This window comes from Magallana gigas, chromosome 8 (assembly GCF_963853765.1).
Source record: "Magallana gigas chromosome 8, xbMagGiga1.1, whole genome shotgun sequence".
NCBI lineage: Eukaryota > Metazoa > Mollusca > Bivalvia > Ostreida > Ostreidae > Magallana > Magallana gigas.
Genome location: NC_088860.1, coordinates 11,970,952 through 11,996,907, shown reverse-complemented (window position 1 = coordinate 11,996,907; position 25,956 = coordinate 11,970,952). Strand labels below are relative to the sequence as shown.

The 25,956-nt window shown below is 32.2% G+C and overlaps 2 protein-coding genes across 3 annotated transcripts in view; one reads left to right on the top strand and one right to left on the bottom strand.

Moving 5' to 3' along the window:
• The window catches only part of LOC136270505 (uncharacterized), a 74,693-nt gene extending 57,674 nt beyond the window's left edge, over positions 1–17,019 (top strand). The window contains exons 1-11 of one of the 2 annotated variants that reach the window (XM_066068109.1): positions 10,992–11,153; positions 11,341–11,382; positions 11,597–11,932; positions 12,328–12,651; positions 12,767–13,087; positions 13,212–13,643; positions 13,946–14,149; positions 14,270–14,317; positions 14,628–14,939; positions 15,529–15,873; positions 15,970–17,019. In XM_066068109.1, the coding sequence (XP_065924181.1) occupies positions 11,045–11,153; positions 11,341–11,382; positions 11,597–11,932; positions 12,328–12,651; positions 12,767–13,087; positions 13,212–13,643; positions 13,946–14,149; positions 14,270–14,317; positions 14,628–14,939; positions 15,529–15,873; positions 15,970–16,133 (2,637 nt within the window). In that variant the 5' untranslated portion in view covers positions 10,992–11,044 and the 3' untranslated portion in view covers positions 16,134–17,019. Of the gene's footprint in view, positions 1–10,991; positions 11,154–11,340; positions 11,383–11,596; positions 11,933–12,327; positions 12,652–12,766; positions 13,088–13,211; positions 13,644–13,945; positions 14,150–14,269; positions 14,318–14,627; positions 14,940–15,528; positions 15,874–15,969 lie in introns of those variants that run through there. The other variant, XM_066068110.1, reaches the window with a different exon arrangement.
• Positions 77–6,299, bottom strand: LOC136270617 (uncharacterized). Its single transcript, XM_066068858.1, has 8 exons — positions 5,738–6,299; positions 5,055–5,237; positions 4,519–4,605; positions 3,060–3,841; positions 2,830–2,940; positions 2,490–2,580; positions 2,045–2,143; positions 77–468 (listed from the first exon to the last, which is right to left on the bottom strand). The coding sequence occupies exons 1-8, from the start codon at positions 6,228–6,230 to the stop codon at positions 77–79; spliced, it is 2,238 nt and encodes a 745-aa protein (XP_065924930.1). The 5' UTR covers positions 6,231–6,299.
• Positions 17,020–25,956: the final 8,937 nt, after the last annotated feature.

The following is a 25,956-nucleotide window of genomic DNA, read 5'->3' as shown; positions in this document are numbered from 1 at the left end:
AAACAGTTTCCCAGAAGCTAATTTGCATACGAATTCTGAACTTGCCGCAACTTTGCAGCAAACAGTTTGCCAGAAGCTAATTTGCATACGAATTCTGAACTTGCCGCAAATTTGCTGCAACTGTTTGTCGCAAATTTGCAGCAACCTCTCTGCAAATTTGCGGCAACTGTTTGCCAGAGGCCTTATATTTTGGTAAGGGAATAGAATCAAAACATTTGTTATTGTGTGCCACTAATACACAGCTTTTCCCTAGTAACATAACAAATTGAATAAGGTCCAAAAGAACTTGTAGTGGATGATTGTGTGACACAGCTACATTGTTATGGAGCAGCTCATTAGTTGAGGCATCAAACTTCATTCCAGTCACTCTACTGGCCTCTTCTGAAATTTCCTGGCTTGGTGTGACATATTTGTTGAATTTTTGGTCTTCACAGACTGCCGAAATTTGAATAATAGAGCTTTCTCTACCTATAAGAGAAGAAAAGGAATGAGAAATGGTTACCCATACATCCAAAAACATAAAAACAGGATCCCATTATGTTTATAATTCAGAATGATTTTACTTTCTCAAAAGTAAATTAATATAAGTAATAATTAGCAACATTAAAAAGTTCACTGGGATATGAACTTGGTTGCAATGGTACATAATCAGATCTTCTGAGAAGTCCTTCCTTTGGTCACGTGACCAACCAAGTTCACATTCCAGTGAACTTTTCGACATTGCTATTTATTTCTTTTCTTGTGTTTCTATCCCTTAGTATTGGCAAGGGATAGAAAACACAGCGAGTTGGATAAAATTCATATGCCATCGCAAATCATGAGAGATCTTTTTATCATGTTTTCCACATCTTTTGTTTAACTTTGATCTGTTCAACAAATATCATTGTTGTAAGCCACATAACACATTTACTACAATACTGGTATGTCAACAACTTTATGCATGAAAAAAAAAATTTAAGTTTCAAGCTTACCAAACAAACATTTCATTTTCAAATGTATTCTATTAATTTATGAGAGAAAATTATGAAATGGCATTAAATGCTTCAAGATTATTTTTTCAATGGTATTATTTGTTACTTTTTTATAGCGTATGTCTATCATCGGACTATCTAATGTTTGTTTCTGACATCAAGTGGCATAAGAATTTATACACATTGTAATATCAAAAATTTATTGCATGAGTGATATCCATTGATTTTGAGCTAAAAATGTGATAAATTTCTTATATATTATGCTTGAGGTCTGATTATTGGATGTTTAATCGAGCTATAAAACATTTCTATGATTGATCAGAAATATACCAGCAAATAAATGATGAACTACAAAGAAAAGAACTGTCGGCTGTGTGATGTGATTGTAGAAATCCTAGAATTCCTGATGTTGACCTGCTATTGGTAAAAATAAAAACAAGATAATATTGTATCAAAAAGGAAACATCATGCAAACTAACATTTAACAGCAAAACTCTAAATCAAACAAAATAACAAATGAACATAATTTGTAAATTGACAGATTGATTGATTGAATGGTTCACATTTATCATTTTGGATTTTTCTATAGCTTCTATATTATCTTTAAGAGTAACAGAAGTATACGTAAAACATTTGTTCAATATAGTTAAGAAACATAAAATCATGGTAAATATAACAAGAGGCCCATGGGCCACATCGCTCACCTAAGAATGGAGTCATAATACAAACTATCTGGACAATGTACAATAATACATAATACATACTTTGAATTTACACTACCTGAGGATGCTTCCACACAAGTGTCAGCTTTCCTAGCTGATTAGTTTCTGAGAAGAAGATTTTTAAAGATTTACTCTATATATTCCTATGTAAAACTTCGATCCCCCATTGTGGCCCCACCCTACCCCCGGGGCCATGATTTTCACAACTTCGAATCTACACTACCTGAGGATGCTTCCACACAAGTGTCAAACAGACGGACGACAGACAAAATGTGATCATAATAGCTCACTTGAGCTTTCAGCTCAGATGAGCTAATAACTATATAAATTAATGTACAAATGTAGACATACTCAATCCTGTTGTCTCCAGATCATAGTATACAATTGTTTTGGCGTTACAAACATCTGATGGTCCAGGAATTACTTCCATATCTGGGTCAGGTGTGTCTCCTACAATAAATGTATTATAATTGTATCACTGATATAATTATATAGTAGATAAGGAACTTACACATAAGACTACTATCACCATCACATTTGAACTAGAAACTTTGTTCAAATTATACTGCCCACCAAATACACATTGTGTATAAAGTATGAGTCAGATTGGAATCTGCACCCAAAATTTGAAAGTCACAGGACAAACTTGGCAACTCTAATGTTTTCCTCACCTTCCCTTAAACCTTGATTACATAGTGGTATATACCGGTAATAAAATCATACTTTTGGCTAAATATCTAAATGATCAATCAAAAATATATAGATATACTCTTATAGAATTACTAAGTAAAATCACCTAAAAGATTTGATGAGTAGCTGTCACCCTCTCTGACTTCTTTGCTCCTAGTTTCTCCACTCCTTTCACTCTTTAGTTTTTGACGTTGCAACTGTGCAAAAAGAAACCAATCTAATTGTCATCTTGTAAAGTAACAAATGAATAGATTTTAATTACATGTATAAACAATTTCTATATATCTTTACTAATGAAAAGGTTTGATCATGCATGCATACGTACATATACATCTATGCCTATATGAAGTTTAATACTATAATTATGGTATATTTTGAGGGTTTTTTTGCTGTGTAAGCTTAAAGAAAATTTGTATGAAATTCATCTATATTATTTTTATATATACCTTGAATTCTTTTGTTTTTGAAACTTCTCTTTTGCGATGAACATCTCTGTCTCTGATGGAGGCTAGCGAGGTTGTTGCTGTCCCAGGACTAAGTCCAAGCTTCTCATGAACCTAAAAGATAGCACTCAATTATTAAAACAAGAAAATGAAAATTATTTCATAATTACATGTATATCATCATTGATTTTTGTCCAAAAAAAAAGAGAATGCTCCACTCAAAGTTTTAATACCTTTGCTACATAGCTATAGCCTTCATTCTTTTGGCAAACAGCTGCAGAAAGTCTATATGCCAAGCTTCCACTCTCACTGTAGTGCTTGTCTTTTGGAGCCTTAGATCTTAACGTATTGTTAAAGCTTTCATTGCAGTTGCTAGAGTCTAGTCTGCTGAGCTTGCTGGGATCAAGATCTCTGAACAATGTCAATAAATCAGTTTTCAGTTTTTCATTCTGTAGATCTGCTCCCCACGGAAGATTCTTGTGTCTAGCAGTTGGGTTTTCCTTCATGTTACACCATTCGCCACATTTTACATGGTCACCAAACTGGTGAAGAACAACAGAGTCTATAGATTTTTCTATTTTGTCCGTGTCTTCCTTGCACTGTGCTAGCATGTAGCTGAAACTCTTCATTATGGCCGTAATCGTTTTAACAGAAAGCTCTTTGTGTTTTGATTTTAATTTATAGAGTTTGTTGGAAATATTCTTTTTCACATGATTTTTGTCACTTAACTTTTCAATGCAAGAACTAACTTCACATCTTGCTCTGTTGAAAGCTGTGCAATCGTCATCTCCAATCAGTGTAACAACAGGATTATTCTTGTCTTTGACTTCCTTAAGTATTTCTACAATCATGTCAGGTTCCATAGATTTCGCGGTGCCAGTCCAATTTTTCTTACATGCATGCTTGTTGGGGGTTCTGTGCTTCGCCTTCGCCACATCACATTTTCTGCATCTTTTGTATCGAGCAGAGAAACCCACAATTTTGCCAGTCCTTTTACCAATTAGAGTTGCAGTGCCTGTAATATTCAAACAGCATTAATAAGTCTGCATGTATAATCATTATTAATATATCGTATACTTATAGAAAATATACCCTTTTCCGCCCTGTGCGATATAAACAGTAAATTCGCCTAGGGGTGTGATATAAACCCTAGGGGTGTGATATAAGATTTATATCACACCCCTCTCCGGCAATCTTCGGATGTTATATCACAACCCTTTCCGTTAATTATCGGCTATTATGATGTAGAGTTCGGTATGCGTCCTTCAACTTCGATCTCCGAGTATGACGTCAAATAGTACGTCAATTAATGTCAACTTGGTATACAAACAGCTGGCGCAAAAAATTCCATAGAAGTTTATCAGAGATGATATACAGCGACCTCGGGCTAATATAGGATGCGATATAAAAATTGCCATGTAATAATCTATTTATATTGATCTGCCAAAAAATTACTTTCTGAATCATAAACAAGATAAAAAAAATATGTTTGGCCTTTATGGAAAAGCAAGATTTGTTCCGCCCCAAACAAAGATTCATAAATGGACAGATTGACAGACCAACTGATCACTGTAGGGTACAGTACATTATGTACATGCAGAGCAGTCAGTTCTAATAAAATGTTGTGTCTTATTACAAAGGAATTAAAAATAACACTAAACTTTATGTAATACATCGACATTTGTTATTTACCTGACAGACTATTGTAACATCTTCCTGATCCTCTTCTCTGGTAAGCACCATCTGCAGAAGCTGTTATTCCAGTGGACTCAATATTGTCTAAAAATATTGATAAATATTGTTAAACATTAATGTACAACAGAGGGAAGCTGGAAAGAGAGAGAGAGAGAGAGAGAGAGAGAGAGAGAGAGAGAGAGAGAGTTCCCTTGTTTAATTAGGTTTTACTTTAGTTGTATCATTTAGCTTTTCATTTTTGTTTCCATTTAGAATGCATTGAATCTTTTATTAGGCCACTTATTTATTTTGGGTGAGCGATAGGATTGGGTGGCGGTATTATACCATTACATTAATAGATTTGTTCAAAAATGTGTTTTCATTGATAAAAAACTAAAATATATCACTATAATAATTTTTTTTTGGCCTTAATGTGTAATTTGTGATGTAATATTTACCTAAGTTAACTTTAATTGATTTAAAAATCTTACTTTCAACAGTGTCAAAGCTAAATGTACATGCATGTTCATTAGAAAAAGTTCAAATATGCTTACTTGTGGCTGATAAATGCCCCTCTTCACATAGAGCTTTACTGGTAGATTCCTCGGCCAAGTCTTCCAGCACAGGCCCTACTTCATCACATCTTCTTCTTATCAGGCTCTCACTGATGTTTGGCAAGTTCATTGATGTGAAAAGGTTGTTAAGTTGGACTGGACCAATTTCACTATGGTACATGCCTGTAAATTTAGAATGTGTATAGCAAAACTGTAAAAGCAGAAAATTTAAAGGCATCAAAATTTAATGGTGAATATCCCTAATACATGTACGCCAGTACCATTTCTCGCCAGTACATTGTGACGTCATTTTTCTTTTATAATTTTATGTGTTCATAAAAGGACATCACAATGTACGGGCGAGAAATGAAACTCGGCGAGAACTGGTTGCACGCCAGTATAGCTTTCAAATTTACAAAAAATAGGCACAATCACATTTTGCATACTTTACAATAAATATCTACTGCTCATACAGATATCTCTCTCTCTCTCTCTCTCATACATAAAAAACTAAATTATTTTGATTTTTAGAAAATAAGTTAATTGTGTGTTTAATTGATGATAATAATTGAATAGTTTTTTTTTAATTTTCAGTATGATTCAATTTTTTTTTCACTTTTTATTTTGTGGAAATTATATGTGGTATTTAAAAAAAAGGATAAATACATGTATATTATACATACCAGTTGCCAATTTGGTGTTTACATCAAATATCTGTTGACCATGTGGTGATGAATGTGTTTTTCCCATGGCAACTTGCACAAACCGAAGACAGTTGTAGCACCTTATCACCAAGTGCCCACAAATACCAGCTGGTAAAACTCCCACAGCATCCTTGAACTTCAATGACACATTTGCGCAATCCACGCATTTCATGTTGTTGAACAATGCTTGCAGATCTACCACATGTCTTGTAAAGTCTAAAGCTCTTAATTTTCCACTAAAAAATGCTTCATTAATTTCATCAAACGAACCTGTTGACTGTATATACGAATGATCATCTAAAGTGCTGCCCGCAGCAGGAGTAGATTGAGTATCAAATAAAGGCACAAAAGTATCAAGATTTACGAGCTGGTCACATTTTTCACTTGATATGTGTAAATTTTTCAATTGCTGATTATAACGTGCAACCTGTGTCGGTTTTAAAAACCTTCCTTTCTTCGTTCTGTTAACCATCTTCGACGGCCTGTCTGACAGTCGTCTGGTGTCAACGTAAACAATGCCGTAAAGTGACAAGAACTTGAAGAAGTCGTAAATTAATTCGTTGTGTCAAACTAGGTTAAACTGCTAAAAATATGCAATATTAATTTATTTTAGGTTTAAAGGAAAGTAATTCTTTACGTTTAGATTAAACTCCATCTATTCTACATATTACGAAAGCGAGAGCAAAACGCCAACCGAAAACCATTCGAGCTGCGCAATGAGATCGAAAACGCGAACTAGCTCGGGCCTCGTTAACTCAGAATTCTCAACATTAATTTGGTGAATAATGCATAATGATATTCATAAAAGGGTCAAAATGCTTTTTTTAGTAACAGAGCTGCAGAACCTAGTTTAGACTGACAACATCAACATTTTTTTGTGGCAAATTAATTCATATAGATGCACACTATTACACACAAAATATGAAGTTGATCAGAGAACCTTGCTCCCACCACCTTTTGCATGGTTTTCTTAACCTAATCTTTATCTTATTTTCAAGTTAATGTTTGTTTCGTTTAACATTCAACCATGAACCTCTGTTCTTAGAAAATTATAGTTTTCTGTCGTTACTTTTTAGATGTTGTGGTTTCACCTATGATTGCCATCTATGGAGAAACCACTACGACAAAGACCTGTGTTATCTCTCCTCGTGGAAATTGGGTTCATGTAACCGTGACTGTAGAGAACCAGGGCACACCATACGCCATTAGAAAATACCATAGTAACAAGACTTTTGAAGAACCAGCTTCTTTGGAGAGATTTAATGCCAGTATATCCAGTACAGACACTGAAATCGTAGTTTATCTGTCATTGGATCTACAGGCACCAACTACTGACATGTGCTCTTGGGATGGAATATTCACTTTTTCGTGTTCCATAACAATGAATGACACAATTTCAACACGTTTGTACAATGGCAGCCAGATTTTCATAACTGGTACGTATACGCATTGCGTGTTATGAACTCTTTTTGTTTGATTTAGAAAATCTTTAGGATAACAAAGTTGAAAGAAAATAGTGTTTTTGTTTATATGATCTTTGGTAATGCGTCAATCGTTGAAAAAACCCCGACAGGAACTATTAACATTTTCAGATTCTGGCAGTTAAATTCAGTTTTATTTAGTTACATATATTTTGAAAATCACATTGCCTGTCTTTTAAGTAAAAGAGCCGCATTCAAGTGTCATGTTATCACTTCATTTTGGGGAAAATAAAAGAAGGAAGATAACAGTGACCAAAAACACTTAATTGTATAAACGTTGTTACGTTTGTTAATGATATACGCCATAGTGGTTAAATAATAAACAACTATCTGCTTGGATACAACATGTTTTTGACCATATTAAGACATAAATTTAATATGTTTATTGATTCAAGAGTTAATTTTCTAGCTCCTATATCTGATGTCACGATTGATTCCAACGTACACTACAATGAGGGTGATAAAATGACATTCAACTGCTCAAGCAAAGGGGACCCAAATCACAGTATGGTGTACACAGAGTTGGTCAAAGCCTCCACAGTTCTAGAAACAATACCAGGACCAAATTTTTCATCGGGCTATAATTATACTTCGGACAACAACTGCCTTGCTGACCTTCAGTGGTCAGGTGATTCCCCAAATCCACTAACAACAGATCAGAATGACGTCATTGTCCGATGCACAGTGAAAAATACTTTGCTGAATGAGAGTAGAACTTCCGAAAAACGGCTGAACGTTTCCGTTGTTGGTAGGTATTTTATTAACATTATTTCATATTTTTAATTGCAATACTACCAGTAACCTGTGTACTTGTTTTGTTTAATGGATTAGCAAATATCTGAGTGCATGCATATTGACAGATTAACATGTATATCTTTCCTTTCAAGACCAACACTTAAGATGTGATGTGTTGTAGTAAATTTTCAGTCGAAATGAGGGGAGGGGGGGGGGGGCTGACAGTAACTTACTAAGTTTTTATAATCATGTTTTTGAGAAAGGTAACCTGGAATTTTTTTTCCATATGTCTACCTAAAAGCGTCATTTTGTATTTCCTTCTCAATAAATAACTTTCATGAATCTTGATAATATTGCATCTTAATTTATTTCATGATCTCAAGAATATGAAAGTTCCACAATTTCAACTACACCAGTGCTAAAATATTCAGCAGGTATGATTTGATTGAAATATTTTCAGACTTTTTAAAACAGTATTTCAACCGATTTTAAGTAAGTTAACGTTTTATTACTCTTAGCATTTGAAATCTTAGAACCCAAATTGTTAATAATGTTTAACTTTCAGACGTTGCGGTTTATCCTGTTATTGCCATTTTTGGAGAAACAGCAACAACCGAGGTCTGTGCTTTTACTCCTCATGGAGACTGGCTCTTCGCGACTTTGACTGTGGAGTATCAGAATACGCAATACGTCATCGGAAAATTTCATAGCAATAGCAGTTTGGAAGAGCCAGATTCTTTAGAGAGATTTAATATTAGTATCTCTAAAAAAAACATGGATATTGTTGTTCATCTGACATTGAACCTACAGACACCAACCACAGACACGTGTTCGATGGATGGGAAATACACTTTTACGTGTTCAATAACTATGAACGACACAATGCAAACACTTGAGTCTAACGGTAGTCAGATTTTCATGACTGGTACGTAAATATACAATGCACGTAATGAATTCAATGTAACAAAAATTGTATATAATTCCTTTTAGAAACATTCCCATTTATCAATATAAACTTACAAACAAGTCAAAAACAACAAAATTTGCATTCAACAAAAATGTTATTTTTGCTAAATAAGCACATTGATGACCACCAGTTGTTATTTTACAGCTCCTATGTCCGAGATAAGTATTGATTCTGAAGTGAACTACAATGAAGGTGAAAAAATGACATTCAACTGTTCAATGACAGGGGATCCAAATTACAGCACAGTTTATGTAGATATGATCAAGAACTCCCAGATTCTTTATACAATTCCAGGACCAGTGTTTGGAGCCGATTACATTTCCAATTGCTCTGCCGTCCTTAACTGGTCAGGCGGTCCCCCAACTCCATTGACTTCACAAGAGCATGACCTAATTGTTCGATGTGTTGTAAAAAACAACTTGCTAAATGAAACTAGAAATTCCGAAAAGAAGTTGAATGTATCCGCTGCTGGTATGTAATTCATTTTCTTTCAAATATTTTTAGGTCTGTGTAGATATATCATGATATTAACCCTACGCTTGTAATTTTTGAATAATTTAAGTATATTCTTCCCTTTTTACAAAATAGAATGGATGCATAAAAATAAATATCATCAACTTATTCTAATGAGATTTGCGTCACACCTTTTATTTTTGTAGATGTTGCTTTCCAAAAATATTCATATCAGGCTTTGACGAGTTCCCGTCAAGAGATAGAATGTATAGCTCGAAGTCCTATGTCCATCCTGCAAGAACTTATAATATTAAAAGACGACGTCCAAATTGCTACCTTAAACAGTTCTGGCGTAGCTTCTTCAACCGATGGGAGGTATTCTACCAATATACAAGAGTATGATGGAGAAGTGAGGCTTACACTTAGTATACTCAGTGTCGAATGTCAGGATCAAGGACGGTACAGCTGCAAGTTAAACACAACGAATAATGCAACAAGAGTTTCTCCGAAGATGTCATTTATAGTGGAAGGTACATATGCTTCACTTCTAATACCATTTACCAGGATATTCTATAAAATGTATTAGTAAAAATGCATATAATCGACACAATTTTTTCATAATTTTCGTAATGAAATCTTTATATATTTGTTGAATAATATACAGAAAATAGAGTAAATTAATTAAAACGATTTTGTATTTAAATCTTGTTTATTATTATCATTATTATATTTTGGGCAATGTACAAACATTAAGTTTTCCTAAGTTTACTTCAAATAACCTTGGGTAAGAAAGATAACTCTCACTTTAAATTGATGCTTTATTCATTTAATAAAAATCAAGAGAAAAGAAGATTTATGTCTAAAAAATGTTTGCATTAATTGACTGCCCTTTTCTGATAATTGATTGAAAAAAAATTCATTGAAGCAACATTTTAATAAATGCACATAATTATATATATTGATGAATCTGAAAATGGATGAAGTTGAATGTGTCTTCTTTAAGAATTTGCATTATGTACCAACCATTAACCATGATAGACACATAAAAATAATAATTTATTTAACAATTTTTTATTCCAGGATCTAAACCAGCAATGAAATTGCATCCAGATATATATGAACCATTTGCAAGATTAGGTTTAAACCATGTATGTTCTACAGAACACATTGGAGATGAAAACAATGACAACTTTTTAGAAATTCAGATATTTCAACCAGGATCTCAAAGAGCTTTCACGTACTCGAATAAAATAGCAGATGTGGAAAAAATGTTTGACTCAACCAACAACATTACTTATATAAACATCACGGGAACAACTGCACAATTTCTACTTGTGTCACATACTAGCAGTTCTTCAAATCTATCTTGTAACAATAAAGAAACAATTACTTTCTTACTGGATTTGAAAATGGGTTTTGATAATGGTACCATCAAATGCGTTTTAAAAGATGAAATGGAAGAGTTTTCTGCCGTCGAGTCAACAATAACGGTTATTCCAGGTAGGATATTTATATTCTTGAAGATTATAAAACATTTGGCTCATATTTGATTTGTAGTCAGTTCTATTCAGATGGAAAGGTATTGTGATTTGAAAACATCCCAACAATGACTGTAATGATTATGTAAATTGTAATAAAATACAAGGAAAAATGTATGCAACAGGAAATCGATGTCCCTTAGGACAATGCATTCAGTTCACAACAAGGTATTGCGTGCCTTGCGATTCAACCTTTACATGTGATGAATTGACAACGCCAGGTACACTTTATACTACCAAATGCGTAATAACATTTATTATTAATAGTAAAACATTTATTTAAAAGTAGATGGAGTTAAATATGTGACACATGTTACATGATAAAAATCAAACGCAACTGATTAATTTCAAGAAAACAAGTTTAATGTTGATTTTTAATAATATTTTAAATTTCTTTCATATCAATAGGACCTACAACAACGACCACAACACTGCCCCCAGGGAGAAGATGTAAGAGATGAAACCTATTGATATACTGATATTAATAAATTAACCAATAAAATAATACAATGATCAATAATAGTTCAATTAAAATTATTGTAAAAGTGCTTTCATAAATGTTTCATTTAAAAGTACATTTAAAGAGGGCAAAAAATAAAAATAAAAAACCCAAAAATATCCCAGAAATTTAAAGATATAGTTTGAATAATTATTGATTTTACAGATGTGTCCTGCAATGACTCTGCTCATTTCTTGGGAACAACGGCTGTGATCAGATGCGTTATTTTGGATACTTCGTTTAACAGCTTAAATATAACCTTTCTTCCGGAGCAAAGCCAAAATGAGGAATATGTTGGAGAAATATTCCCAGATGGTCAAACACAATCTCTACCTCAGTCTCCTGTAGTCCTTTCGACGAATTTTAATTTGTCCCCAAAGATCTTAATGTTCACCTTTCAGCTGCTGGAATGTAGTTCTAGAGGACGATATAGAATAATTGCAGGGGAAACAAATTATTCTGTTGCACCTTCTGTGGAGACATTCGAACTCAATGTTCTTGGTATGTTTAATTCAACGAATGCAAAAAAAAAAAAATAAATAAGTGTGTAAAATTGTAATTTTGATATAACAATTAATAGGGTTTAAACAACAGTTAAACCCGCCAGTAAGTTAAATTGTAACCTTTACAATGTACGCTGGTCTTCTTCCTCACATAGAGCCTGATTAAAATACAAACAATAAATGCACATCATCTTTTTATCTCTCTTTTTCTGCATGTTTCGTTTTCTCTTCTTATATTCTTATGGTTTGTCGCTAGGAAGCTGTGTGTCGGAAATAACTTTTGTTACATGTAATACTTCAGCTTATTTCTAGGATAATACATTTTAACAAGAATATTGAGTTACAATTTACCAATTTTAAAACTTGTTACTCTGATTGTTTACTTATTTGTAGGTAATCTGACTGAATTTGAAATGCACATCGAACCTGCATATCCAGAGGGAACTTTAGTCGAATTTAACTGCACGGCTTCTCTTGATGAGTCTCATGCCAACATCAAAGGGTATTACAAAAAGGAATCAGAAAGCAGCTTTTCTGAAATAGAGGGATCCACAAGTATAATTGAGAGAAACTTGTCACACTGTTTTGTTAAAGTTTTATGGAAACCATCAACTCCGTTCACTGCAGATACAAGTTTCAATAATGCAGATTTAAAGTGTGAAGTAGTTGATTGGCCATTAGTTCAATCGACTAAAAAGATTTCTGTTCAAAATGCAGGTACGATATTTGACAAAGATTGTACAATTAGTAATACTTTGAAAACTATATATGTAAATAACTGTTTCCTTAACAGTTACAAACCATTTGTTGATTAAACGTGTTTCTGTTACAGATGTAGCCTTTGAAACCTACAAACTAGAGTCTTCCATTGGGAGCCAGGTTTCTGTGAAATGCTTCGCACGAAACACGAATTCTATCAAATCAGTTCTAATACAAAAAATAGAAAATCCCCTAAGTACCACTGTGGTAAATGTTACTCTACCAGATATGACATCTCATGTTGATGGAACCACAGTCAGCTACTCAAACAACTCCTTGACGTTAACGTTTTCTTCTCTAACCTGCTCTGATGATGGACAGTACACGTGCATTGTCATTAAAGAAGATGAATCGCAGATAGAATCCCCTGCATATCTTCGTGTTCAAATTAAGAGTACGTACTACTTATGCTACTTACATTTATTTACAATCATTATGGTCAAGTTTTATTTTAGCATATTTATTATAATCATGAAGAACAATGTTTGTTATATTTAAAAAAAAACAACTCTTTCCAGACCCTCCGAAACACGAGAAAGTGGCATTCATCTTAAATCCCGACATCAAAGATGATAAATACGACACAAGCAACGTTCACACATGCAGTGGAGACGTAGGATATCCTAGTGGTCTGGGTTACTTATCATTAAAATTCACAGACCCAACAACAAACGCTAGCTTCACCTACGACAAAATGACAGTGACAGAGGACATGAAGATAGCTTTAGATTCACCGCTGAAATTTAAAGTAAGCCTGGCAACTGGACTAACCATCATAATTGTTGAAGACAATGAACCAAACATTGTTAATTGTACTAGGAAGAAAGAAATTAAGTTTTTACTTAAAGCAACAAGAGACTGGAATAAAGCAAAAATTCGCTGTAGAGTCATTAGTGAAACTAATGAAGTTAATTCTACCTCTCTTGAAAAAGAAATATATGTTATACCAGGTAAGTAACCTTTCCAGTTAAACATGGTAAAGTGTAAAAACGAAAACAAATATTGATTGAGGCAAAAATATATTAATCATTGCATTGTATTTAAACTTTTTATTAACACAATTGATTAGACACACAATCTTCTTTTTAAATGATGAGGACATGACACGAAGTCAATTACTCTGGTCACAAAGTGTAAGAATATGGGGAATGATAATAAATGATAATAAAAACAATGTTTTAACGCCTTGCTTTCGTTTATTTAAAGAGAATAAAACAAGAATACACGATATACATGTTTGTTCTTTACTTAGATTCTGTTTGTGACGGTTCAAATGGATCTGACATCTATGTACCACACGAGAAGATTGATGAATGTAGAACATACATAAGATGCTTCAACAACAAACCAACCGGTCAAATATGTGGAACGAATTTGTGTTTTGATCACCAGAAAAATTATTGTGATTGGTGTAGAGACGTTGCCTGTGAATCTGAAATGAGTTCAACGACAGAAAGTAAATGACGGAAAATGTTATCCTTTTCCATAATGAACCGAACGTCAATATTAAACATATGCTACAAGTTAAAATCATGTTCCAACCTTAATTTTTTTTTATTTTTCTTCAATAAATTAGGTCAAATGACAACCACATCTTCCCTGCCTGCGGTTCCAGAAATACAATGTAAGAATTTTTTTTACTACACTGTGGATTATTATTTTAATAATTTACAGTTAAAGTTGTTTTTGCTTATCTGCTTCTTTGGTTTTATTTATGTAGCAAGTCTATAGGATAAACATACTACTGGTCCCAGTTTTTTTATCACTTTTATGGTTTTATAATTTCTTTGACAACTATGACAATATCAAGCAAAATAGGAGACATTAGAATTTTGTTATCGTTATGTTATCAATGTTGATATAATTGATGACATGTTACTTGATTCAGACTGATAAACATGAACTAAAATTCGTTGAAATACATGTAACTACAGGTCCCCTTTTATCCTGCAAACCATCCTCAGTATTTGAAATGGAAACCGGCGATATGGTCTGTGAGCTGAACACATCAATGACGTATGAAAATATTACTGTAATGAAAAATGGTCAAGCAATCATGACGGTTTATCCAAATGGGACCAATCACTATTTCTCGGATGAAACTGAGAAGTACGACAGCACAGTTGGATCATCATTTACATTTTTTATAAAAAATGTATCTTGTTCGGACGAAAATGAGTACACATTTACTGTGGAGGTTGGTGAAGGAGGAAGCTGCTATAAAACTGCCTCTTTGGAAATGAAAGGTAATTATATTATCTTATATAAAGAGAAAAAGAAATAAAGCTCATACCCTTAATTTTGAAATTGATGACATCTGGAAGTAGTTTATTAATCTGCCATCCTTATTTATGTTCGCTTCGTTATCCATGTTCATTTTAGTCAAACGAAGCATTGTTATTAGTCTAGACATTTATCCGATTTCTAAAATTGAAAATATCATGACTTGCAGAATGGATAAAGGCTGTGTCTGTTCACTTTTCAAGAAAATAGTCCAACTGTCCTGGCGGTCTAATTTATATGATAAGATTTTATGAATATACTTGCATGTATGTTGGTCATATGGTCAATATGCATATACGCCCTTATAAAGACAACTCACAAAAGTGTGGCCTCAATTATAAGATGAATCTTTTGCAAACATGATGTAATATTCTTCTAAATTGGCATCATCTATAGACGTACCTTAAAATGAGTCCCTCGCTATTTTAAAAGCACTAGTAGTTACTAAATTAGCAGTAAATCACAGAGACAAACACAATATCTAGAATTTCCTTATTTTCATAGAATCAATCGTATTGGAAATTTTCGTCAATAATTTCTCTTTGTTTAAAGCAAAACCAGGAATACCAACACTTGCTATAGACTACAGGTGGACAGAGGGAACCAATTTAGGAATCCATTCATGTACTGGGAGTATTGGTAACCCTCCTGGGACAATGACATTAGAAATACGAGATGGAGAAACTGGGAACTTTACAAGTTTTTCACCATCTACCAAATCACTGAATACCATAAAGGAAAATTGTCATTATGATGCAACATTAACCTTTTCAATTAATTTCAACACCGAAAAAAACCGAAGTCACTACATCCGTTGCGTTGCCAACAACCAACAGACTCTATTGATTTCTGAGCCTCCATTCTATTCAAAGGAAGTTTTTGTCAATCCGCTTCCAGGTAAACCAATTTTGTTAATTTTTTTGACATAGACAACGAAACTCATTAATTAATTTGCATGCCTAAAATGATATATGATCATATTTTACTTTTTAGCAAACGCTTGCTTTGAAAATGGACTTCATCCTTATCCAGGAGATTGTACACGATTTTTAAACTGTCATGGTAATATCACAAGTGTTACGCTGTGTCCATCAGGGTTGTGCTATAAATTAGCAACAGAAGCCTGTGACAATGATTGCACAAGGTGTAGCACATAGTATTTTTTCACTTCTAAATATATCAGTTTTTTTTATAAAACGCAGCAATAATGAAAATTGACCCAGCTGTCTTTCTAGAAAATACCAAATGAGTTACTTTTGTACATTAAACATGTTTTGAATTTGACAAAAGAATGCTCCACATATCATGGCAAAGAGGGCGTATTTGACATTCCAGATTCGATATTCAAAACTCAGCATCCCGAGAAACGAAATGCAGAATCCAATCATGACCATGATTTTGTAGGAATAATTCTAAGCCGCATCAAATTGTTTCAAAATAAAGATCATACGCACATGTTTTGACATACATGCAGTTTTAAAATTAACTCTGATTAAATGGTGTTTGAATTGTTATTCGTTGTGTAAATAATTCGGCTAGTTAGAATATCATCTTTTCATCTTTTCTGCAATCTGGTTTGAACAAAAACAATAAGCACAAAAAACCCAAACAAACAAACAAACAAACAAAAAACAAAACACCACCGCATTTATATATGGGTTGTTGTTTTTGTCATGCAATTGCTTGAAATTTAATATATATATATACACCAATATATATATATATATATATATATATATATATATATATATATATATATATATATATATATATATAACATCTTTTATTTCTTAGAACAACTTTTAAAACTATTTTGAATTGCATTGAAATATCACCCACTGTCATGAATAAAAATAAACTAATAATAACCCCGACATAATTATGCACTGCATGTTTTGTTCGTTAAGTAAGATGTTCAAACTGTTTGAACAGAAGTTGATTAAAAGAATGAGTCATTAGGTCTATATACATGTATTTTGGATGTTGTAAAAATATTCACATAACTGAAAGGCTAATTAAATTAGCAATGTATCAATGAACAAATTGGTTTTTTTTGGTTGTTTTTTGTGTATGAAAAATGAAAATAACAAACCAGCAAACATCTTGAAAATCCATAAAGCAAAATACTAATTAAAAGCAAAGCAACACGGACCTCTAAAATGAGAAAGATGGCATCAGGTGCCTAGGAATAGAAACCCTCCCTTGTTGACCGGTCGCACCCGCCGTGTGCTCCTTGTCACAATTGGACAAGTCATGTTTGAGGTAAATGTTAAATTCGAGAAAATATCATAATAGGGAAAAACGAAACGTTAATAATTTGATTTATGTGTGATTACCAAAATACAAACCTTGAGCAAACACGAACCTTCATTGCAATGGATGTGGGATCAGGTGCCTATGAGGAGTAAGCGTCCCCTGCCCAGCGGTTGTACCCGCCGTGTGCTCATTTTCAAGGTCATGAAAAGGGGAAGAAACCGTGGTCAATCTGGCGTTTAAATAATGGTCTAACAAGTATGGAAACGTCATGCCCACAAGGACATTGTATCGACCATAGAACTTGCGTAAAGATGATTTTAGTCCATGCTCTTGATATTGTTCGTTCAACTTGTTTAAAAATTTGTTCGTATACTTGTACATTATGATATCGCATTACGAATAAGCTGAGAGATTAAAACTTCATTAGCAGGTGGTGATGGTTTATTACTACATAAGTAAGGAAAGTTAACGATGGAAAAATTAAAATTATTACGTTTGTCTATAGTTTTGTTGTTAGGTTACCTTTAACGTATTTTTCTAGTAAAATATTCAAAAATGAAACGGATGTCTCAGAATCTTTAGTATCTTTTATATCATGCTCACCGGGATACATTTAGTTAACATAAGAGTGAAAGTAATTGTTGTTAAAAGATGGAACATCATCAATATATGAAAAAAGACAATAACAAACCGAGAACCATCTAAAAAATCCATAAAACCAAATACAAATTTAAAACAGAGCAACACGGATCTTCAAATGGATAGAGGTAGGATCAGGTGCTTAGGAGGAGTGAGCATCCTCTGCATTACGGTCACACTCGCCGTGTGCTCTTTGTCGTAATCGGGGAAAAAATTAACGGAAAAGTCCGGAGACAATTAGGTGATAATTTATGGTCTAACAATTAGTATGAAAAACGTCAGTCAGCATGCGACCCAATGGAAAATTGTATTTGCTGACAAGGTCGTTGTATTGACCATAAAACTTACGAAAAGATGACTTTAAACGAGACTGTTGATAGTATTGTTTTATCAACTTGTTTGTCAGTAGCTTGCTTTGCCTTAGAAACTGTTCATACGAAGAGCATGCCCTTGCGTATCGAATTAACTGAGAGACAAAAGCACCATATGCAGGTGATAGAGGTATATTGCTACATAAAAATTGAAATTATCGCGTTTATCATTAAGTTTTGTTGTTAGGTTACCATCAATATCCATTTCCAGTACAATATCCAAATATTAAACATTTGACGAAGACTCTGTGTTATCTCTTATTTCAAGTTCATTGCGATATATCGAGTCGACGTTAGTATGGAAATAATAATTGTTAATTGAAAATACGTCGTCGATATACCTTAATGTTGAGTAGAAAGCCACAGCGAGTGAATTATTTTTTTCACGTACAAGTTTTTGAATAAATTCTGCTTTATAAGAATACAAAGATAGATCTGCAAACAATGGGGCACAATTGGAATTCCAACAGATTGTTGGAAGTCTTGAATTCCAAAAACTACATAGATGTTGTCCATTAGAAACTCAAGCATCTTTTTCATGTCAACCTCAGAGTATTTAGGCATGGTTTTTTACAAAATAATTTTTAGATTTCCAAGGACAGGGTCAGCATTTTTACGACTTCCATTTTTATTGAAGAAACAACTGTCGATGATATAAAAAGCTTAGATTTTAATTTGTCATGGGAAATGGTTGTATAAAGCGATGAAAATTCGTACGTTTTGATCCTATTGATTTTGGTAAGATTTTGTGCCCGCAAAGTTTATAATACTTCTTTATAGCTTTTAAGTATCCACATCTGATCCACACCTCTTCTAGTGTATTTTGTTGTACAATAACTTGAAGTTTCTCCTTCGGTACAATAAGAATTTTAGCAACGAATAAAGAAAGAGGATTGGTTTATCATGTACGGGAACCTACTACATATTTTTGTTTGTAAGGATTTTTGTGAAGCTTTGCAATCCAGTTTAAATAGGGCAAATCAAATTCAAATTGTTGTTTATTTGTATATTAAAGATATCCAAACCGATTTATGATGTTAAATAGTTTCCTGCCTGGAAAGGCTGCTATGGTTTAAGTAAGAATACCACATGTAGAATTAAAACCCAGTCATTTTGAAATATAATTCATATAATGTGCCTCACAGACAATGTCATTACCTGCCTTGTCAGCAGGGACCACTACATATTGATCGTGTAATCTATCCAGTTCTATTATCGCTTCTGCTTTTTTAGAAACAGAAGGATAAATAGTTTTCATTTGTCCTCTCAGTCATTTAATACGAGATTTTAATATGCATCCGACGCTTTTAATCCACTCTGACAAGGTGTCAGGGTCTTCCTTTTCAAATTAGGCCAATCGCTTGGCGTTATCATCGACAAAATGCATAATATGTATAAAATCACGACGCCATGGGAAAGATCTAGGCTCCCTTATGTTTTTTCCTTTCACAATAAGCGATCTTAGGTCTTCGTTGTTTAAATTTCTATATCAACATCGCCAGTAGTGACATGTCTGGATGGATGATAGCTGTGGGATGAAGAAGAATATGAACACGTTGGAGGATTTTCTTTCAGATGTTTGGTATTGAGGTCAGACGAAACTTTCCTCGCCCAGCATCTTTTTGTATCTCCTCGTAATTAAGAGATTCAATAATATAATTATATTTATTTTCATATTTAAAATGACTAAGACTATTAAATCTATGTATATTAACTTGGTGTGATGCAAATAATACACCAAGAAAAACTATTGATTTTGTATTTATGAGTGAAAACCTAACTTTAAAAACTTATATTTAGCATTTCAAAAAATTCCCGGCACCCATTCTAACTGCACTAGAATGTCTGATCACAAATCGATACAATTTGATCTAAATATTTTTGATAATAAAAAAGGGGTGGTAATTGGAAGCTTAATAGTCTCTTCTAGAAAAAAGAATACAAAGAGCAAATTTTTGAAAGCATAAAAAACATATTCAATACGCATGAAACATTTATACAACAATGGGAGTTTTTGAAGAAGGAGGTTAAAATATTCGTAATAATTTTTCCGTTAAACAATCAAACAGATTTAAGGAGGCCGACTTTAGTTTCCATTGCGCATGTTTTTGCGCATTCTAGTATATTTACAGTGGATTTAATCTTCTTAGGAAATTTTTACGATATCATTTATAAAATTGAACACAATGAACAAAATACAGATAAAAATACATGTGTTTAGATTTGTTAATTTTTTTTAAAACGATTTTTCCGTTGTGCGGAAGGGGACCGTTGCCATTGCACTTTTATGACGTAATGATAAAATGAAGCTTGTAGGAGTACATTATAAGGAATAACGTAAAAGAAAAAGTAAAAATTGTACGCTGTTGTAATTTTATACACAGAATAATGCTCTCATTATGGATATTTTTCTAATTTTTTGAATGAATCCAAATTACCAATCTTCATTCGTATTGCTCAATATATATCATTGGCAATTTTTTGTGTGCATTTTAATATTTTGAGATGGCTCCCACTAAATACTAGACGGTAGAATTAGTATTTTTTACATATAAGGTAGGAAATAATATGACTTATCATATATAACAATTTAAATAGATTTAGATTTAGATAGACAGCTATTGTAGTATTTTTTAATCTGCTTCGAAATCCGGAAAATGACATTTTTATATATATTTATATAGTAAATGTACCTCTATTTTGAGATGGTCCCTAAAAAGAACCAGACGTCGATTTACTTGAAACTTCGCAAATAAACTAGAATTGGTTAAAATGGGATATGGCTAAAAAATAAAAAAAAGTTTTTCTAATGCAGTTTTTCCGCACCCCCCCCCCCCAAATCGGCCTCCTTAAAAAGAAATTATTTAATATAAAAAAGGAAAATGAATATATATAGAATCTTTACCTTACAATGAAATTGATATGATTAGAAAAAGAAACTTAGAGACTCAGCTAAACGAACTTTTTGTTAGAAAATCGAAAGGTGCTCAAATAAGATCACATGCAAAACTGATTAATGAAGGTGAAAAGAAAACAACATATTTTTAGGTCTAGGAAAAAACCTATCAAACACAAAATGTATTTTACGAACTACAGATTCAAAAACATGAAAACTTAACAACAGATGACTAAATTTTAGGTGAAAATGTTATTTCTATGAGGAATTATACGATACAAAAAATAAAAACGAGTCAGACAATAAAAAGTATCTAGAATCCAGTAATATTAAAACTCTTTTTCCTACAGCTTAAGACAACTGTGATGAATGTCCAACCTTACATGGATGTAAAGATACAGTAAAGAGTATGAAGAGTAATAAGGCTTCCCGACTTGATGGATTGCCAGTAGAATTTTATCAATGTTTTTGGGATCAACTATCTTCACTTTTTTTTATATGTTGAAAGAAATTTTCCAGTCAAATGAAATGTCGTTATCTCAACGCCTAGCAGTTATCTCTCTTATCCACAAAAATGTTGTAAAATATATATTAATAAATTACAGACCTATCAGCTTGACAAACACGGATTATAAAATCATCATTTTATATTTGACGCATATTGCGAAAAGTGGTAGATGAATATATAAGTAATGAGCAAATAGCGTACATAAAGGGAAGATTTATAGGTGCAAATTCTAGACCAATTCTAGACATTTTTGAATATTGCGAAAACAATAATCAAGAAGGGATACTCCTTTTTTGGATTTTGAAAAGACTTTTGATTCTGTTGAAAGGAATTTTTTTATTCAAAACGTTAGAGACTTTTAATTTCGGAGCTAGTTTTATTCACTGGATTGAAATTTGATATAAAACCCCAATATTTCGACTGAAAAGTAATGGATGGATTTCAAAAACATGTCAAATGCATAGAGGAGTTAGACAAGGCTGTCTTATTTCAGCATTATTATATCTTCTCGTCTCTGAAATCTTATCCGATAAAATAAAAAACAATGTTTAATAGACGGATTTGCTGCAAAAAACCTAGAAAAAGAAATAAAAACCACCAACATGCAGATGATATGACATTATCACTGAAGAATATAGATTCTCTTTAATAAGCCATTTAAACCATTGGTATCGTTTGCAAAAATAAATTTATCTAAAACAGAATGCGTTCTTCTGATCACGCTTTTAACCAATACAACAATATCGAAGGAATACATGTAACGAACAAATCAGTTAATTAAATGCCTAGATATACACATTGGTCATGTTAAATCGAGTGTTACAACTGAATGAAAATCTCCCATGAATTGGAAACGTTTTTTGAATCTTGAAAAAAAAAGAAAATTAACAATATTTGGAAAATGTACAATGATAAACACATTGGCAATTTCCTAACTTATATATGTAGCTAGCGTTTTTGAAAAACCCGACAATGATTATATAAAAATATTAAAAGGCTTATATTTAATTTTATGTGGAATAAGGCAGATAGGATCAAAACTTAAAGAAATACAATCATAAGAGAAGTACATGAGGGGAAAATATGCCCGGCCTTGTCGATATAGAATCTAAAGAGCAAGGGACGTTACTGGCCGAAATTTGCCGCGTTTCAAATATGCACAACACATATTAAACATTTTCAGAAGCCTATCGTCGTTTTACCCAAGTATGCACATGACTTTATGATGGCGCGCTGTTTCTTGCGGTCAGCGGACGTCGTTTTTTTGCGTTTTTAAAACATGTTTTTGCCGCAATTTGTTTTAAAAACCATATGCTTATTTAAAAAAGGTTTCAAATGACGTATGAAAATGACGTACACAATACTAACTACTTAACAATTGACGATTATGATTTTTTGACATGTTTAAGAAAAATTGTTTAGATTCATATCTTTAACCTCTGTAACGAAGTTTGGGTAATTTTTACACTGGGTCGTGTTTAGTTTCCGCGACTCTTTAATGCAGTAAAAGTGTAGTTAATAGTGAAAACATTGAAAATCACACTGGTTTGATTCCGAAATTTATGACAAACATTTCGGTTTACACTATGTATGTATAAACCCATTTAAAATGACAAGAACGCGATTGGTCAAATAAAAATTTATTTTTTAAAGGTAAGACAATCTGACTTGAAAATTCTATATGTTAGGGATAGTTTTGAAGAGAGTGGGACTTTAAAAAGTTCGTCTGATATATATGATACATTGCGCAAAAGAACAAACTGGCGATGTGAATACAAAATGATAAAACAAATATATACCAAATTTGAACTCAAATATGATCTTTCAAAAATCCCATATATACAAACAAAACAAATACCAAAAACTTCCCATCAACACAACACCAAAACATTTTATTAATGATTGATAAAACGTAAGTTTCAAGAACCTTGTACATAATTTCAATTAGAAAAAGAATTTCAAGTTGAAAAGCAAAAATCAATATACACACAGAAAATTAAAAATACCAAAGACAAAGCCTTAGCGGATTTTAATTACAAACTACTGAAAAATCTGTTATTTAATAATCTTTTAGCGAGCAAATGGAATAAACATATCACTGCTAAATGCAAACATTGTAACGAAATTGATAATTCGAAACACCTTATTTTTTAATGCGTTAATGTAGAACAAATTTGGAAAGCAGTGAGCGAGTGCTTATTTTGATAATAAGTGGAAATATTGTTTTGGGGTTCTACCTGGAAGAAACACAGGTCTCCAAATTTTATATTATTTTTTTTGTCATTTATTGCTTATATAATAAATAAATGTAAAATATATTGTAGACTTAAAAATTAACTCGAATCATTTTTAATGATAAACAACTCATTCAAAAAAATATTTTACGACACACTGTGCAGTTCTGACAATGCTTAAAATTACAAAAGAAAATCGGCTTTTTCAACTTTTGATATCTAAACTTCGACATTTGTAATTCTTTTCTAAACAATAGTATACCCGATGCACATAGGGACTGTCTATGTGTACTGGTGCTTTACCCGGGGACGTAGTGATGGACTGTACAATAATGTAGTACCACCGGGTAATCCAAGGGTGCAGCTTATTTTACTACGTACATGTACATGTAAACCGATGTAACATTTTCCTATACTAGCTTGTATTTTTATGTTTTCAAATACGATGCATTATGTGTAATTATGTATATGTAATTTGATATGTATCATTGCGTGCGTAATAATGTTTCATGTACGTATATATTTAAAAATGAAAAAAAAGAAGAAAACTTACTTTTTTGGAAAAATTTGTATAGTAAATTCTCTAGCTATTTCAAAACTGATTTACGTAGGATCGATTTTACCCCTCCCTAATCAAGATTTTTTGAAAAAGATCAAATGTAGCATTTTTAATTTTATTTGGGATAAAAGAGAGAGAATAAAACGAGATACAATAATTGGCAAAATTGAGGACGGAGGTGTTGGTCTAGTAGATATAGAACTGAAACTTAAGGCTATAAAAGCATCATGGGTAAAAAGACTTGTAGATGAATCTTGCATGCTTAATAAAATATTTCAAGGATATATAAAAAACACGGGATTAAATATGGATTATATACTATCAATGTCTGAAAGAAAATTAAAGTTGAAAATTTTGTATGTTTTTTAATTATACCTACTGTGTATAAAGAAATGCTGTGTTGTTTTAATGAATGTAAAAGGTTAATTCATATATCTGAACTTTCAAGTGTAACACTTGCACAACAATCACTGTGGAATAATACTCTGTTCGAACATAAGGGAAAATCATTATTTTTTAAAAACTGGGTAATGAGTAAAATTTTGTTTGTTAAAGATGTTTTCAACAAAAATGAACTTTCCAATGATCTAAAAAAGAAAAGTAATTGGTTGTGTGAATACAATATTTTAAAGAAAGTAATTAAGAAAAAAAGTGAGCGTTTTGATATGAAGTGTTGTATTTATACAAAAATAGTGAAAAGAAATGTTTATAATTTTCATAAGGGAACTTTTGATATATTCGATAAGAGATGTAAATTCTACTATGTACACTTGCTTCATAATAAATTCAAACCACCTTGCTACCAATCTGCATTTAACAATTTATTTAATATTGGTAGAGAAAATTGGAGAGATATTTATGAAAGAAAGGCTAAGAACCCGTATGACAAGAGACTTAGTGAATTTAATTATAAGTTGTTAAATAATATTTTGAATTGTAATTCCTTTCAATACAAATGTAAATCAAGGTCTCATGCAAAATGTGAATTCTGTCCGTGTTAAAAGGAGGACATTAAGCACCTTTTATTTGATTGTCTATCCGTACAAAGATTGTGGCAAAAATTGAATAGTATTCTGAATTTTGATGTATGCTGGAAACACATCATTATAGGATTCTATTAAAAAAAAATTCCAAAAACTGTATTTTTAAATACAATTATATCATATGTGATTTATAAATATAAAATGACATGTGGAATGAAAGAAAATTTTCAATAATGTAACACGCTTTTGAATTTTTTTCAAAAGGTCTCTCTCTAAAGAAAAGGACTTGATGTTGAATTTAAAAAAAAAAAAATATATAGAAGTAAAATATTAGAACTTATTCGATTGTTATAATCTGTTTATTAGTTAAGATTTAACTGCTTGTCCTGACCCTGGGCAATCAGATATTGTAAAGGGTTGCATATTTCTGAATAAAATAATGAAAATGAATTATGATCTAAATTTAAATTCATATTTATGATGACCACAATTTTGTACATTGATTTTTGTAAAAAATAAATAAAATAACTCTCT

Excerpts from the sequence above, each read along its gene's own strand:
- LOC136270617 (XM_066068858.1), bottom strand. The coding sequence starts at position 6,230 with ATGGTTAACAGAACGAAGAAAGGAAGGTTTTTAAAACCGACACAGGTT. Across the intron at positions 4,606-5,054 it reads GGGGCATTTATCAGCCACAA|ACAATATTGAGTCCACTGGA; the intron begins GTAAGCATATTT and ends CAATATTTTTAG. Across the intron at positions 2,941-3,059 it reads GCTATAGCTATGTAGCAAAG|GTTCATGAGAAGCTTGGACT; the intron begins GTATTAAAACTT and ends GCTATCTTTTAG.